The sequence below is a fragment of the Canis lupus genome, chromosome 25, assembly GCF_048164855.1.
Source record: "Canis lupus baileyi chromosome 25, mCanLup2.hap1, whole genome shotgun sequence".
Taxonomy (NCBI): domain Eukaryota; kingdom Metazoa; phylum Chordata; class Mammalia; order Carnivora; family Canidae; genus Canis; species Canis lupus.
Window position 1 is genome coordinate 40,559,941 of NC_132862.1, and position 16,723 is coordinate 40,576,663.

General features: G+C 40.5%; 1 protein-coding gene across 1 annotated transcript in view; it reads right to left on the reverse strand.

Moving 5' to 3' along the window:
* The window catches only part of NDUFA9 (NADH:ubiquinone oxidoreductase subunit A9), a 40,918-nt gene that overhangs the window by 13,524 nt on the left and 10,671 nt on the right, over nt 1-16,723 (reverse strand). The window contains exons 5-8 of the mRNA XM_072799309.1: nt 16,038-16,179; nt 10,000-10,102; nt 5,169-5,236; nt 3,836-3,912 (exon numbers count right to left, since the gene is read on the reverse strand). Coding sequence (XP_072655410.1) covers nt 3,836-3,912; nt 5,169-5,236; nt 10,000-10,102; nt 16,038-16,179 — 390 coding nt within the window. The remainder of the gene's footprint in view (nt 1-3,835; nt 3,913-5,168; nt 5,237-9,999; nt 10,103-16,037; nt 16,180-16,723) is intronic.

The window sequence follows — 16,723 nt, forward strand, 5'->3', positions numbered from 1 at the left end:
AGGTACACTGAAGCCGTGTCCTTTCCAGCTTCAGTTTCATGGTTCAACATTATAGGCATTCCTTTGCAAACAGCCTCAGCAACACCTTATCCCTCAGCTGCCTCTCCACTATACTAGCACAGCATAGTCCCTTCTCTGGTTCATACAAGTGTCTGCCTTCTTTGCACCAGAACCCCAGCAAGACAGAGTTGCAGAGAAAACAGAGCTGGGCAATCTGGCTTCACCTATCCTTCTGACCCCTACCTTCAGATAAAAGACTCAGTTCTGCTTTGCTACCCTACTATGCTCTCCTAGGAGGTGTTCTGTGCTCCCAGGGAATACTTCCAATCTTCTCCTCTGTCCTCAAGTTTTCCACATACCTCTCTGATCCACCCTGCCCTGCCTTTTAGCCAATGATCTCTCCACTCAACATCATTTTCTTACTGCTGCCTTCTGAAGTACAAAACTTTTCCATGTTGGTGGAGTCTAATTTATCAGTTTTTCCTTTTATGAAGTAGGCTTTGAATATCATATCTAAAAAATCTCTGCCTGGGGTGCCTGGGTGGCTCAGTTGAGCATGACTCCTGGTTTCAGTTCAGATCATAATCTCAGGGTTGTGAGATTGAGCTCCATGTCCAATTCCATGCTCAGCATGGAGCCTGCTTGTGATTCTTCACCCTTCTTCTTCTTTCCCCTCTACTTCTCCCTTTACTCACACTGTCTCTCTAAAACAAACAAAATCTTAAAAAAAAAAAAAAAATTTCTGCCTAGCCCAAAGTCTAGACGATTAGTTTTCTTCCAAAGGTTTTATAGTTTTTTTGTTAAAGATTTTATTTATTTATTCATAGACACAGAGAGAGAGGCAGAGACACAGGCAGAGGGAGAAGCAGGCTCCACGCAGGGAGCTTGATGCGGGACTCGATCCCGGGTCTCCAGGATCACACCCCAGGCTTCAGGCAGCGCCAAACCGCTGTGCCACTGGGGCTGCCCAGTTTTATAGTTTTAACCCTTACATTTAGGTCTCTAATATAATTTGAGTTAATTTTTTCATGTTATTGTGTGAAGCTAAGGGCTTATGTTTACCTTTTTGCAAATGGATTTCCCAGGACCATTTGTGGAAAAGATTATCCTTTCCCCACTGAGGTGTCACAGCACTTTTGTCAAAAATCAGTCATCGGGAACCCTGGGTGGCGCAGTGGTTTAGCGCCTGCCTTTGGCCCAGGGCACGATCCTGGAGACCCGGGATCGAATCCCACATCGGGCTCCCAGTGCATGGAGCCTGCTTCTCCCTCTGCCTATGTCTCTGCCTCTCTCTCTCTCTCTCTCTGTGTGACTATCATAAATAAATAAAAATTAAAAAAAAATCAATCATCCATAAACATGAAGGTTGCTTTCTAGACTATCAATTCTATTTAATTCATCTATATTCTATTCTCATGCTAGCATCACACAGTATTTTTTTAAAGAATCTATTTATTTATTTATGAGAAACAGAGAGAGAGGAAGAGACATAGGAAGAGGGAGAAGCAGGCTCCATGCAGAGAGCCCGATGCGGGACTCAATCCCAGGACCCAAGAATCACAGCCTGAGCCAAAGGTAGACGCTCAACTGCTGAGCCACCCAAGCATCTCACACACAGTCTTTATAACTAGTTTTAGAGTAAGTTATGAAGTTGAAAAATTTAAGTGCTCCAAGTTTCTTCTTTGTCAAAATGGTTTTGGCTATTGTGGATCTTTGCATTTCCATATAAATTTAAAATTAATTTGTTAACTTTTGCAAAAAATTAAAAAAAAAAAAAGCCTGCTGGAATATGGATAGGATTGGGTTGACTAGATACATGAATTTGGGGAAAATTGCCATTTTAACAATATTGGCTCTTTCAGTACATGACCAAGAGATGTCTTTCTATTTATTGAACTCTTCTTTAATGTCCCTCAATGTGTTTTACAATTTCCTGGATACAGGTTTTATATTTGTCATAGTTATACGTAAGTACTTTACTTTTTTGTTGCTATTGTGAATAAAATTATTTTCTTCATTTTATTTTCAGATTGTTCATTTGTGAATATATGGAAACCGAGTTTTATATATTGATCCTGTACCTTCTGACCCTGCTGACTTTATTAGTTCTCATAGTTTTATGCATATGTGTGTCTATCACCAGGTATTTAATGACTGAATGATAGAATGGACCAATGTTCTATAATTAATAACTATGAAAAAAAACCAGGACCAAAATTAAGGTCTTATGAGCAATAAGCAAAGTTTTCCCCTGGGCTAAAGAGACAAAAAGAGAAATGCAGATGCCTATCTAGTTTCACATACACAAAATGCATACGCTACCATGCCTAGCACTACTTTTCCTACCAACATGCCAAACAAGTATGGTGCACTGCAGCCTAGCAGAGACTGGAATGGGCTGAGCAAAGGTAAAGAGGCAAAAAGCTAACTCCTCCCAGAGTATTTCCACCAAGCAGTAAGCAAAGTCTGTAAAGCCATTTCTGTTCCTTTCTTTGGAATTCTAGTCTAACTACCTTTTGACTCAAGTCAGGTATCTTGGAGTCTAGTGATTTATGGACCCTAAGAGGAACACACTTTTGGGGGCTAATTCTCCTGGAGCATATTACTGATTGCATGCTAACATACTGAACTAGGAACTCAGAGAGAGGCATACATCTTGCAGCCAATAGATATGGAAACACAATATGGTTTTTTGCACTGACAAAAATCTTAGTAAATTAAGCCTATAATAATATTGAAATGAATTCATATGAAGTCAAAATCCTGGGAATATATACCATGTTTCCTGGCTTAGAGAGAAAAGTGTCATTACTCTGGAAGCAAATATTTCTTAAGAATTAAGCTATCACTTAATTGAATCAGATCCTCACCTTTCATGGAACAATAGGTATCATTAGTTTGCTTCATAAAATGACAGGGTTCTGGGCCAATTATTAGGTAGATTTGGTACTTTTCTGTCTGCTGGACTGAGTCTTAAATTTTAATTATAGTTAAGTCAGAAAAAAGGTCCTAAACCCAGCTGTGACAAGATTTAATAAAACTCAGGTGAGTCATATAGCTTAACTGTGCCCCATCTGTCTAAAGAGCAAAGAGGGCATATCCTAAATGATCAATCTTGCACAAGAATAGCAACTGTACCCTAAACCAGCCATTTCCAAGCTTTCTGGGGCATTGCAATACTCTCAAAAGCAATTTGATTTTGCAACTATTCTTACTCTCTAAAAGTATTCTGGGGATCCCTGGGTGGCGCAGCGGTTTGGCGCCTGCCTTTGGCCCAGGGCACGATCCTGGAGACCCGGGATCGAATCCCACATCGGGCTCCCGGTGCATGGAGCCTGCTTCTCCCTCTGCCTGTGTCTCTACCTCTCTCTCTCTCTGTGACTATCATAAATAAATAAAAAAAATTAAAAAAAAAAAATTAAAAAAAAAAGTATTCTGTGTTTTCGAATCTGTAGTAACATCCTTTTATATGTTAAAAACATCACTGGAGTAGTACAAAATCATCCTTGGTGATCACCAGACTAAGTATATGTAATAGTCTAGAGCAGTGGTTTTCAGACAGAAAAGTCACTTATTAAAGCAGATTCCCTGGTTTGCTCAAAGTCTGATCTAATAGAACCATTCAGGAGATTCTGACAATAGTACCCTCCGGACACCTCTTTGAGGTACACTGACCTTGGGGCTAAAGGAATAAAATTTCTGGAATAAAAACAGTTGAATAAAGACACTAAAAATGCAACAAATAAGTGTAGAGTGACATGTTTAGACATTATCGTTCTTGTAAATCATTACAATTTGTTCAGCACAATTTTAAAGTCAAACTCTAGTCACCTACCCAACAAAGGCAAAAGATTTCCCTTTGGCATCTGGATCCTTAATTGCATTAACAATTCCTTTTGATACATCTACAACCTGTAGGAAATTGTAACACATGTTTAAGTAATTGTTGAAAGAAAAAACAGAGATGGGGGGAGGGAGGGAGGGAGGGAGGGAGGGAGGGAAGGAAGGAAGGAAGGAAGGAAGGAAGGAAGGAAGGAAGGAAGGAAGGAAATAAATCAGGTGGCATCAATCACAACTTCCCACCCCTCCCACCCCCAAGCAAAAGATTAAATTAAAATAATGGCATTGTTTCCAGAAAGTTCCTTAAAGAACCCACTTCTCAAGGGCTCAAATGACCTACATATTGGAAGGTTCACCTAAATATTTTTTCTGGTCAGAACATGTTCATGCTCAGATAGCTGTCAAGGCCTTTGATTGGACTTTTGTCCACTATCTCTGCAATCTCACCCCTTACCACTTATCCTAATGCTGTTACCATGCTATCACAAATTAGTAAGCTGAATCCCATGGAGCTGCCAACATCCTACCAGTTTGACTTTCCCAAATAATAATTTTATGATTTCAGGGTTTTCAACTGGGGGATTTGGGCTTCCCAAGGGACTTTTGGCAAATGCCTGGAGGTATTTTTAGTTGTCACAACTAGGGACGTTATGCTACTGCCATCTGGTGGCTAGCAGACAGGAATGCTGCTAAACATTCCAGAACAGCTCTCCAACAAAGAAATAACTGGCCCAAAATGTACAGTGCCACAGATGAAATACCCTGGTTTCAACATAATATGGAACCTAACCTATGGAACCTATGCTCTTACCTTTGAGACTCTGAACACACCATTCCCTCTGCATGGAATGCTCTTCCCTAACCCTCTTCATCTGACTTGCTGCTAGTCATCTTTAAGGTCTCACCTTAAATGTTGTTTCCTCTGGGAAGCTGTCGCTGACCCCCAAGTCTGGATTAGATATCACTCTACTGTAATTATATAGGTCCTCTCCCTATCACAAGCACTACCACACTGCATGGCAATTGCTCTGCTAGTTGCCCCTGGATGAGGCCAATGTGAGGATAATAATTTGTGCCTAGTTCATATCTCTGTATTCCCAGTGACATGTACAGTGTGCCTGGAACATTCAATATATTTTTCTTAAATGAGCAATGAGCAAACAAGTGAACACACAGAGAATACACGGACCTCTTAGGTAAACTGAGAGACAAGTAGCTAAAGCACACTGAAAAGAAAAAAGTGATAGAGTTATAGGATTAGGATAAAACTGGAAAACTGACCACCTGAATCTGAATCCAGCCAAAGCCCCTCCATTTGGGCTACTTACATATACTGGTTGTTTCACAGTCTTCTTGCCCAAGGAAATGAGAGGTACACCACCAAACCAGCGAGTATCTGGCAAAAGAAAGAGAAGTATGCTTACAAGGCCTCAACAACCAGAAGCCTCATCAATCTCAACATGCTCCAGGTTAGCAGAATCATTTTGCATAACTGAAATAATGAAATAAATGTAGCTGACACTGAGGAAGTGAATAGGTAGCCACTTGTTTTTCAGATAACAAACACAGAAAGTAAAAAGACCAAAGCTTTAAGGACATGGAGAGCAAGGGAAAATGATCAAATGGCGTGGCCACTTGGTACATGGCCACTCCCAAGACTGGACTCTCAGTGACATCACTCCATTCTAAGGAGGAACACAAGAATCAATAGATCAGCAATACAACAGGAGTAACTCAGAAAAAGATTCTTATAAAAAGTGGGAATTTAGGATAGGATGAATGTATTACCACAAATATGTGGGGAACTGAAAGATTATTTAATAAGTGGTGCTGAGACAATCATTTTATTAAAGTGAGAAAAAGAGAGGAAGGGAGGGAGAAAAGGTTCATGTCTCACCACAAAACAAAGCAAATCCCAAGTGTATTGAATGTAAAAAAGCCTTACAAAAAAAAAATTTTTTTAAGTAGCCATTATTTATAAGAGCATCAGAAAAAATAAAATACTCAGGAATAAACAAACCGAATTGGCTAAAGTCTTGTGCACTGAAAACTACAAAACATTGCTGATATTTTTTAAAAAGATTTATTTATTTGAGAGAGAGACAGTGAGGAGAGGGGCAGAGAAAGGGAGAAGAGAATCTCACGCAGACTCTAAACTGAGAGTGGAGCCCAATGAGGGCTTGAACTCATGATTCTGAGATCATGACCTGAGTTGAAACCAAGAGTGGGATGTTTAACTGACTGAGACACCCAATGCCTGGGTTGAAAGAAATTTAATAAGATAACAAATAAATAGAAACATATCGCACATTCACAGTGGAAGACAACACTGTTAAGATGTCAAACTACCCAAAGAATCTATGGTTAATGCAATCCTTATCAAAATCCCAATGGTGAATTCTGCAAAAGTACAAAAAACACCATCTTAAAATTCATATGGAATCTTCAGGGACTCCAAATAGCCAAAACTGTTTTGGAAAAGAAAAACTATTCCGACTATTTCGAAGTCTCACCTCTTGATTTTAAAACTTATTACAAAGCTATAGTAATCAAGATCAAAACAATGGCACAAAGACAGACATATAACCAGTGGAACAGAACAAACTTCTGTATCTATCATCAAATGATTTTTTTTTGACACAGTGCCAAGATCATTTAATGGGGAATAACAATGTTTACAACAAATGATGCTGGGAGAACTGAAGATCCACATATAAAGGAATAAAATTGGACCTTGGCCTTATACCATATATAAAAATCAACTCAAAATACATCAAAGACCTTAACATAAGAGCTACAACTACAAAATCCTTATAAGAAAATATGGGGGAAAGCCTCGTGACACTGGGTTTGATCACTGGTAATGATTTCTTGGTGATACTACAACAACAGTAAAAAGAGAATTGGACTACATAAAAATTAAAAGCTTCTGTGCACTGAAGGACAGAATGAAAAGGCAGCCTACAATGCAATACAATATTTGTAAATCATATATCTGATAAGGGATTACCATCCAGAACATATAAAGAACTCCTGGGATTCAACAACAAATCCAATTAAAAAATGAGCAAAGGATGTGAACGGACATTTCTCCAAATAAGATACACAAATGGCTAACAAGCACAGGAAAAAATGCTCAACATCACTAATCATTACAGAAATGAAAATCAAAATGAAATATTACCTCACACCCATTAGGATGGTTACAATCAAAAGAAAGGGAAGGAAGGAAGGAGCCCCAGTAAATTTTATATTGTGTTTCTTACCACATTTCTTTTTTTAAATTGGAAGGTAATACAGAATGTGAAAAGACATGAGCAATCAGGGAAAAACACAGGATAGAACTAACTATCTAAATTGGATAAATGAACTGTGGTCCATTTATACCATGGGATATTAATCAGCTATAAAAAGAAATGAGCTATCAGTCATGGAAAGACACAAAGGAAACTTAAATGCAGAGGCTAAGTGAAAGAAGCCAATCTGACAGGGCGACATAGTATATGATTCCAAACATATGGTGTTCTAGAAAAGGCAAAACTATGGAGACAGAAAAAGATGAGTGTTTGTCAGGTAGTGGGGTGAGGAAGGAAGGATAAATAGGTCAAGCACAAGGAACTTTTAAGGCAATGAAACTATTCTCTGTGATACTCTAATGCTAGGTAGATGTCATTATACATTTGTCAAAATCCACAGAATGTTCAACATAAAGAATGAATCCTAATGTAAATTATGGACTTGAGTTAATACTAATGTATCAATATTGACTCATCAATTACAACAAATGTACCACACTAATGCCAGGTGTTAATTATAGAGAAAACTAGGACACCTGGGTGACTCATCAGTTAAGCGTCTAACACCTTAGACTCAGGGCATGATCCTAGAGTCCTGGTATCAAGTCCCACATCAAACTGGTACATTTGTGCAGCTGACTCAGCATCAAATGAGCGCACGTAGGGCTTGATGAGACCCACCGCCATCATGACCCCACCAAGGCAATCACTGTGTTCCTTCTATAAGGAAAATACTTCCAAAGAAAATACCTCCAAGATTAGATTGAACCACTCTGCCACCTCTGTACCCAGAGCCTTTTTTGTCACCCTACAATTTCAGAATACCGTTGGCACACGTCCTCTCAAACAAATTAATGTTCCTCTCAGCTGGCTCAAGTGACAGGAACAGATTCACATGCCAGCACCTGGGTCCATCCATTGGAAACTTCCTTTGAGAAACAGAGTATGACCGTGCAACCTTGGATGATCCTTTACCTCTTCCAACCGCACTTGGCACACTGGTGGAATGGGTACCCCCCACCATACCAGTCCCTGCCTCAAAGCTTCCCATCGCATGATGCAGGCAAAACGCTTCACACAGTGCCTGGCATATACCAAACGTTTAATAAAAGTGAAATGCTATCATTTTTAATAAGGATCAGTGATGTCAGTTCCCACTGCTTGGCACTCTGTGAAACAGGGTGTGCTTGGGAAGGCGAGGATAACACTGTCTTGATGCAGAGTGCAAGAGGGTGGTCCTCAAGAGTAGGGGAAGGGCAAGCGGCATTTACAGCTTACCCAGGTAGGGGACTGATTCTTGGTTTTATTTAAAAGCAACACAGAGGATGCCTGGGTAGCTCAGTGGGTTGAACCTCAGGCTCTTGGTGTTGGCTCAATGCATGATTTCAGGGTCCTGCTTGCGGGGGAGTCTGCTTCTCCCTCTCCCTCTACCTCTTTCTCCCTCTGCCCCTCTCCCTGCCCTTGCTCTGTCTCTCTCTCTCTCTCAAATAAATAGATAAAATCTTTTTTAAAAATAGAAATAAAGGGACTCCTGGGTGGCTCAGTGGCTGAGTTTCGCTCAGGATGTGATCCCAAGTCTGGGGATCACATCCCACATCAGGCTTCCTGCATGGAGCATGTTTCTCCCTCTGTCTCTGCCTCTGTCTCTGTCTCTCTCTCTCTCTCTCTCATTAATAAATAAAATCTTTTAAAAAAAAATAAATAAAAGAGAAAACTGTTGGGGGCAGAGATCAAGGAGTTAAAGGGTATGTGGGAGCTCTGTCTGTGCTTTCCACTCAACTTTTCTATAAACCTAAAACTACTCAAAAAAATTAAAGTCTATAAATTTTAAAACAATTTAGTAAGCCAAGAAAAAAAAAAGAACAGTAAATATAACAAAAGATACATGCCCTTAATATATAAAAAGCCTAAATAAATCAGTTAGGAAAACAGTTCTCAAAAAAACAAATACTTATGGGCCAAGGATGTATAAAGAAAACTGAAAAAAATAATATGAATGGCTAACAATGAAAAACAGGAAGCTACTGATAAAACTGTACCTCACTAACCATCCTGGTACTTCCTAGGAAGGTCAGAATCCTCTCCTAATACATAAGTGAGTAAGCTGAGAGGTAACTGGTAATTCAATAGAATCAGAAACTAAAGCGGATCCCATTCCACAGAGATTGCTATTAACAAGGAAGACCTACATCATCTCAGGATCATGAGATAGAGCCCCGAGTCGGGCTCCACACTCAGTGAGAAGTCTGCTTGAGATTCCCCCTCTCCCTCTGCCCTTCCCACAATGTGCGTCTGGGTTCTCCCTCTCTCAAATAAATAAATAAAATCTTAAAAAAAAAAAAAAAAACAAGGAAGACTGATTACCTGCACCTGACAAACTTATGATGTTGCCTCTTTGTCTTTCAAAACCAACATTTAGATGTTGGGGTCACGGCAGTCAGACTAAAACTGAGAGGGTAGTTTAGGAACCGGCTTCATATGAAAAATAAAAACAAGGCCAACGTTTAAGCACTGACTACAGACCAGGTGCTGTGACATGGGCAGCTTCATTTTGGTAACACACTACTCTTTTCATCGCCAGTTCAACACAAGGAAGCTGCCTCCCAGGTACATGCCACAGTCCCAGAACTAGTCAGTCTCTGCTTCCCCAGGCTGCACTCTTTCTGTGCATCTAAAGTGTTGCTTTCCATAGATAGTAACAAAGACCATGCTAGGCAGAGAACCTCTGGGGAGAAAAGGGCAACTGGGATAGAGAAAATATACCTGAGTCTGTCAATTCAGAGAACACTATTAGCTTGGGCTTAACTTTGACTTGGTTAACTAGTCTCCTCCTCTCTACAAGAATACAAGAAAGAATACATACTTGCAAAATGATTGAGGAATCTATCCTCTCTTCCAAAGATGTCCGATGGCTTTATGATAATGGCTTCTGGAAATGCATCTCTCACTTCCTTCTCTCCAACGGCCTTAACAACCAGCCAGATAAAAAAAGAGTTCAGAGATGAGTCAACAGAGCTTGCATTCTTTCCACTATCAGGATGTTACTTGTATTTCAAAAGTCAGTTTTTCCAGATTATGGTAGGATTCATAAAAGTCAGTTACAAAGAACTTTTTTATATATTATAAAAAGAAAACTGAAAAAAATAATATGAATGGCTAACAACGAAAAACAGGAAGCTACTGATAAAACTGTACCTCACTAACCATCCTAGTACTTACTTCCTAGGAGGGTCAGAATCCTCTCCTAATACATAAGTGAGTAAGCTGAGAGGTAATTCAATAGAATCAGAAACTAAAGCGGATCCCATTCCACAGAGATTGCTATTAACAAGGAAGACCTACATCATCTCAGGATCATGAGATCGAGCCCCAAGTGCTATTTAGCATACAAAAATGCCCTGCCTGTATGGCTCTTGTTGGGTTTCTTACTATATTTATCCTAGGGATAAATAGGCAGAAGAAAGGAGAATAACAACAGTAGTGGAATTTTTCCAGCCTCCATTTTTCTTTCTAATCACAGATTCTCTGGAAGGTGTCAACAATCTAGCAGTTGGCCAGAGAAAAGGGAGTGTGGTGGGAGGCCATGATATGGAAGTGACAGCACACATACCTATCCAGAGGAGTCAGGGACGGGTCAGGAAACTTCCTAACCTCTACACCCTAGCTTGCTACCATCTATCTCCTCCTAGATGAGGCCTCTTTCCATGCAGGTATCAGCACCCTGTCCAGCCTTCCTCTCCACCTGCACCACCACTGTGAGTGACATGTATGTCCAGGTGGACTTGAACCTCTGTTTCTTGAGCTTCTCAACTCCAATGACTTCCTTTTCTCTCTACTTCTGCCCCCTTCAGCTCATTCAGGCCACAAACCATTTTAAGAACTGCAATCGCCATTCTTCTCAAACTACATGAACATACCCTACTCTCCAAGGGCAAGCTCCCAATCTCCAGCTGCTGCTTCATCATCTGTTCCTGAGAGATCTGCTCATCACCTTCTCAGGAGCACTGTTTTCCTCCACATCAAGCCCTCCTAATTGCCTGAGACTAGATCCCATGGCCCAACTTTTCAATCACTCTCTTACCAATATTGTAATCTACCTCATCCTTTTGTCTTTACTCCACCCACCAGGCAAAATCCCAATTCTGAAAAAACCCCATCAGCCTCCTTCTTTGAGCCATGCACTCCTGCTGCCTTCAGAGCTGGAGGAAAATAAATACATAAAAATCATAAATTGGACAATTCAATAACCAAAAAAATTCCAATTTGATTAAAAATTGGGCAGAGGATCTGAATAGACGTATTTCCTGTAAAGACACACAGATGCTCAACAGGTACATGAAAAGGTGCCCAGAATCACTAATCATCAGGGATGTACTAATCAAAACCACAATGAGATATCACCTCACACCTTTTGGCATGGAAATGATCAAAAAGACAAGAAATAACAAATGTTAGGGAGGACGTAGAGAAAAGGGAACCCTTGTGCACTGTTGGTGGGAATGTAAATTGGTGCAGCCACTGTGGAAAACAACATGAGGGCTCCTCAAAAACTTAGAAATATAACTACCATATGATCCAGCAATTCCACTTCTGCTAATATATCTAAAGGAAATGAAAACACTAACTTGAAAAGATATCTGCATCCCGGTGTTCACTGCAGCATTATTTAAAATAGCCAAGACACGGAAGCAAGCTAAGAGTCCACTGGGAGATGAACGGATAAAGAAAATGTGATACACACACACACACACACTGCAATATTACCCAGCCATCAGAAAAGAAGGAAATCTTGCCATTTGCTACAACAACATGAATGGCCCTTGAAGGCATTATGCTAAATAAAGAATTCAGACAAAGAAAGACCAATACCACATGATCTCACTTATATGTGGAATTGAAATTTAAAAAAAAGCAAACAGGGGCAGCCCGGGTGGCTCAGCAGTTTAGCGCCGCCTTCAGCCCAAGGCCTGATCCTGGAGACCTGGGTTCGAGTCCCACATCGGGCTCCCTGCATGCCCGAAAGAGCATGCTTCTCCCTCTGCCTGCCTTTCTCTCTCTCTCTCTCTCTCTCTCTCTCTCTTTCCCTCCCTCCCTGTGTATCTCTCATGAATAAATAGATAAAATCTTAAAAAAAAAAAAAAAAAAAGGCAAACAAAAAACTCACCAAACTCATAGATACAAAGAACAAACTAACTGCCAGAGGCAGGGGCAAAGGGGATAAAAAGGAACAAACTTCTAGTTATAAAGTAAGATACCTTAGGATGTAACACATAGCATGACAACTCTAGGTAATAAGCTTGTATTGTATATTTGAAAGTTGCTAATAAAAGAGTAAATCTTCGGCATCTGAGTGGATCAGTGGTTAAGCATCTGCCTTCAGCTCAGGTCATGATCCCGGGGGCCTGGGATCGAGTCCCGCATTGAAGGAGCCTGCTTCTCTGTCTGCCTGTGTCTCTGCCTCTTGTAAATAAATAATTTTTTTTTTTTAAAGTAGATCTTAAAAATTCTCATCACAAAGGGGTACCTGGGTGGCTCAGTCGGTTAAGCATCTGACTTCAACTCAGTACATGATCTCAGGGTCCTGGGAATGAGCCCTGCATTGGGCTCTGCACTCAGCAGGGAGTCTGCTTGTCCGTCTCCCTCTGCCCCTTTCCCTCGATGTGCACACAAGCACACTCTCTAATAAATAAAATCTTAAAAAAAAAAAAAAGTTCTCATCACACACACAAAAAAATCTGTAACTATGTGGTGATGTTAACCAGACTTATTGTGGAGATCACAATATATACATATGTCAAATCATTACATTATACACCTGAAACTAATATATGTCAATTACACCTGAATTTTTAAAAAATCATAAATTGGTGCCACTATATACTCACATCATCGATTTTAACTTGGCCTTCAACATTTCCCACAAGTATGATTTTCTTCTAATTAGCTGTTCTCTCCTATGACAATTTCGAACATTCTCCATTCTATTCAGATTCCTCCCTTATTATTCTCTTCCTTCTAGTAAATGAGTTTACCTTCTCATCCAAAGAGAAAATACAACAGCAGACAAAACCATCTCACGTTGCTGCCAGAAAATCCACAACTCTAACCAGTACCCTCTCACCAGTACTTACACAATGTTAAGACCTTCCACCTTAAGAGGAAAAAAAGAATCCCAGTTCTATGTACCCCTCCAACTTCTTGCCCCCTCTCTCCTCTTACCAAACTACTTAAAATGCTGCCCCACTGCCTTAGCTCCTGCTCACGCTCTGTGCTCACCTGTGATTCCGCCCTGACACCTGCACCCAAACCATTCTTGACCAAATCATAGATGACCTTCATATCGATAGATCCAAGTTGACTCTCCAGTTCTTACCTCATTAGGCTTCTTATCAGCTTTCATAAGCAACGACTCCCTTCCTATAAACCGTCTTCCCTTGGCTTCCATGACTTTGCGCACTCTTTGTTTCCCTCCTACCTTGCCACATCCACTTCTTCTCAGTCTTTGTTTTGGTTTTTGCAGGTGCCTCCTTGTCTACCAGAGTACTAATCAATGGTATTCCTCTGGGCTCTGTCCAAAGTTCTCTCAATCTACGCTTTCTCATTAGGCAAACTTATTCTCAAACCTTGCTTCAATAACTGGTTTTTCTTGTAAAGATGTTATTTATTTGGGAGAGAGAGAGAGAGAGCAAGAGAGAGAGCATGAGCTCTCGGGGGAAGGGGCAGATAGAGAAGCAGGCTCCCCGCTGAGCAGGGAGCCCACTGAGGGGCTTGATCCCAGGACCCCAGGATCATGACCCACACTGAAGATAGACGCCCAATGGACTAAGACACCCAGGTGCCCCTAATTAACTGGTTTTATATCTCCAAACCAGACCTCACTTCTGAGCTCCAGGATCATAAATCCCACTCACCATCATTGTTACTTGGATGATTAACACACACTTGCAATGTAACCTGCATCCAAAACTGGATCATCCTCTTCCTTCTCTGTAAATACTATTTCTCAATCTTTGCTAAGCTTTGGAATCACCCAGCAAGAGTTAAAAATATTGGGATCCCTGGGTGGCACAGCGGTTTGGCACCTGCCTTTGGCCCAGGGCGCGATCCTGGAGACCTGGGATCCAATCCCACGTCGGGCTCCCGGTGCACGGAGCCTGCTTCTCCCTCTGCCTGTGTCTTTGCCTCTCTCTCTCTCTCTCTCTCTCTCTCTCTCTCTCTCTCTGTGACTATCATAAATTAAAAGTAAATAAATAAGTTAAAAATATTGATGCCTGAGTTCTATCCCCAGAGATTCTATTTTCATCGGTCATGGTGCAGGATTTTTCAAAGAAGTTCTTTCAGTGATTCTAATGGGCAGCTAATGGTAAGAACCACTGCCCGAAAGCCTTGTCTTTCTCACGAGTTTCTCCCCTTATATTCAACAGAAACCAAATCCACCTTGTGGTGTAAGCCATGGGGCTGGACATCTGAGTTTTCTCCCACCCTGGCCCTTCCAAACAACCATAGATTGAGCGGATTCTGTGAGTGCCAGTGTGGAGGCAGGCACAGAGTGTACACGCTCATTCTCCCTCATCCATGCAGTTTGAAAATGGTGAGGCTTGGATGCCCTACAAGCCAGTTCCATGACCATGAGAAACAAAGCTTACACAACAAAAAAGGCTGAGGGATGCCTGGGTGGCTCAGCGGTTGAGTGTCAGCCTTTGGCTCAGGGCGTGATCCTGGCGTCCTGGGATCGGGTCCCACATTGGGCACCCTACAGGGAGCCTGCTTCTCCCTCTGCCTTTCTCTCTCTCTCTGTCTGTCATGAATAAATACATAAAATCTTTAAAAAAAAAAAAAAAAGGCTGAAAGAATCAAAGCTGAAACTCTGATGAACCTTGGCACCAATAGGGCTAAGCTTCCTTATTGTTGGATTTTTTCAGATATAGGGGCCTATAAACTCCCTTTATGTTTCAGCCAGATTACACTGAATTTTCAGATGCTAGCAATTAAATGCTCCTAACTGATAGATGTTCTCTCTCCACCATCATATTCTCCTATGGCACAGTTCCCTACTTTGCAACACTAGGCAGAAGTGGAATTATTTTCCTCAATGGATTAGAAAGCAGACATGGGCTAAGACCATGTCTGTTTTATTCACTACACTATACACCACCTAATACAATATGCAGCACACAGAAGGTACTTACTAAATCATTTGTTCAATAAAGAATGCAGTGGGTCAAAAAAGTTGGGAGCCACTGGCAAAGAACTCAGTGGCCTTATAAATTTGACCCAAAGTGGCTCATCATAGCAGAAAACAAATGCCAAAGACAGTCAGATACTGCAATTTCTCTGAATCCCTGACAATAAAGACATTTCATGTTAGACTGACTCCAAATCAGAATGGTCAATACCTAGATACAATCTCGATGACAATGTGGTTTCTGGAAGTATAAAAAGCCTACATACTATATTTCCTTGCCAAATATTTATCCCTGTCATTCTCAGCCTTTACATTATGCTTACAACAAGAGCTACATAAGACCATGACTACGCACAAGGTTTGAGGGAAAAAAATGGCCTTTTAACCTTGTAGGTAAAACACAGGTAGGACTCTTTCGGCAGGAATAACACTCTACTCTTATGAAGTTTACTATATAATTCTATTATGCCCCAAGCAACTTTCAGCATTTGAGAACAGGTAATAATGCTCTATCCATCTCTGAAGCCCGTTACCATAGTTCCCTACAAACAGAAGGCACTCAAAAGAAATGCCAGAACACAACACACACATCAATCTAATTCTAAATCTGGAGAATTAGAAACCCCTTTTAATTCTGGATATGTCAATGAGAAACTCTTCTCACTTAAGTCATGTTTCGAAGGGGCCAAGAAACTCCAGCTCTGTGAACCACTTACCTTATTTCTCAGATACCTAGAAGAGCTTTTAATATCAGCATTCAGATGTGAAACATGAATGAATTTTTCAACTCCAGCTTCCTTGGACACTTTGGCAATTGCTTGGGGAATCTTCACGAAAACATCCTCAAAATCAAAGTTTCTGGAAGAAGGAAGAAAAAGGGATCAGTTAAGAAAACCTGACTCCGGATCCCAAAGCTTTCTGTGATAAGCTGGTTTTCATACTATTACTATAATTCATAATAGTTAAACTTGTAAATGGCAATGATTTAACACAGGGTCAAAATTAATATATATATATATATATATATATACACATATGTGTATTTTTGATATACATATAAATTTTACTGCTCATCACTACTATACATAATTGAAGTACTGTATATATTACCTAATTTATTACTATAAGTTATAAATCAGTATACATAATATTCTCGGACCTCAAGGAATCCCAAGGCTGAGACCCTTTGAGAACATCTCACTGTAGTGGCTGGGTAGGGAGCGGGGAAGTGTTGGGAGCTAAAGAGGGACCCACTTTTTATCCCTGGGTTTGTTTCCCTCAGGGGAAAAAAAAAAAAAAACTAAAAAAAATCAATCTCCAGTTTAATGCAATAACATTAACATCAAGTTGATGACACCAACCATACTGACACAATCCATACTGGCTTTTTATGGGTAGCACA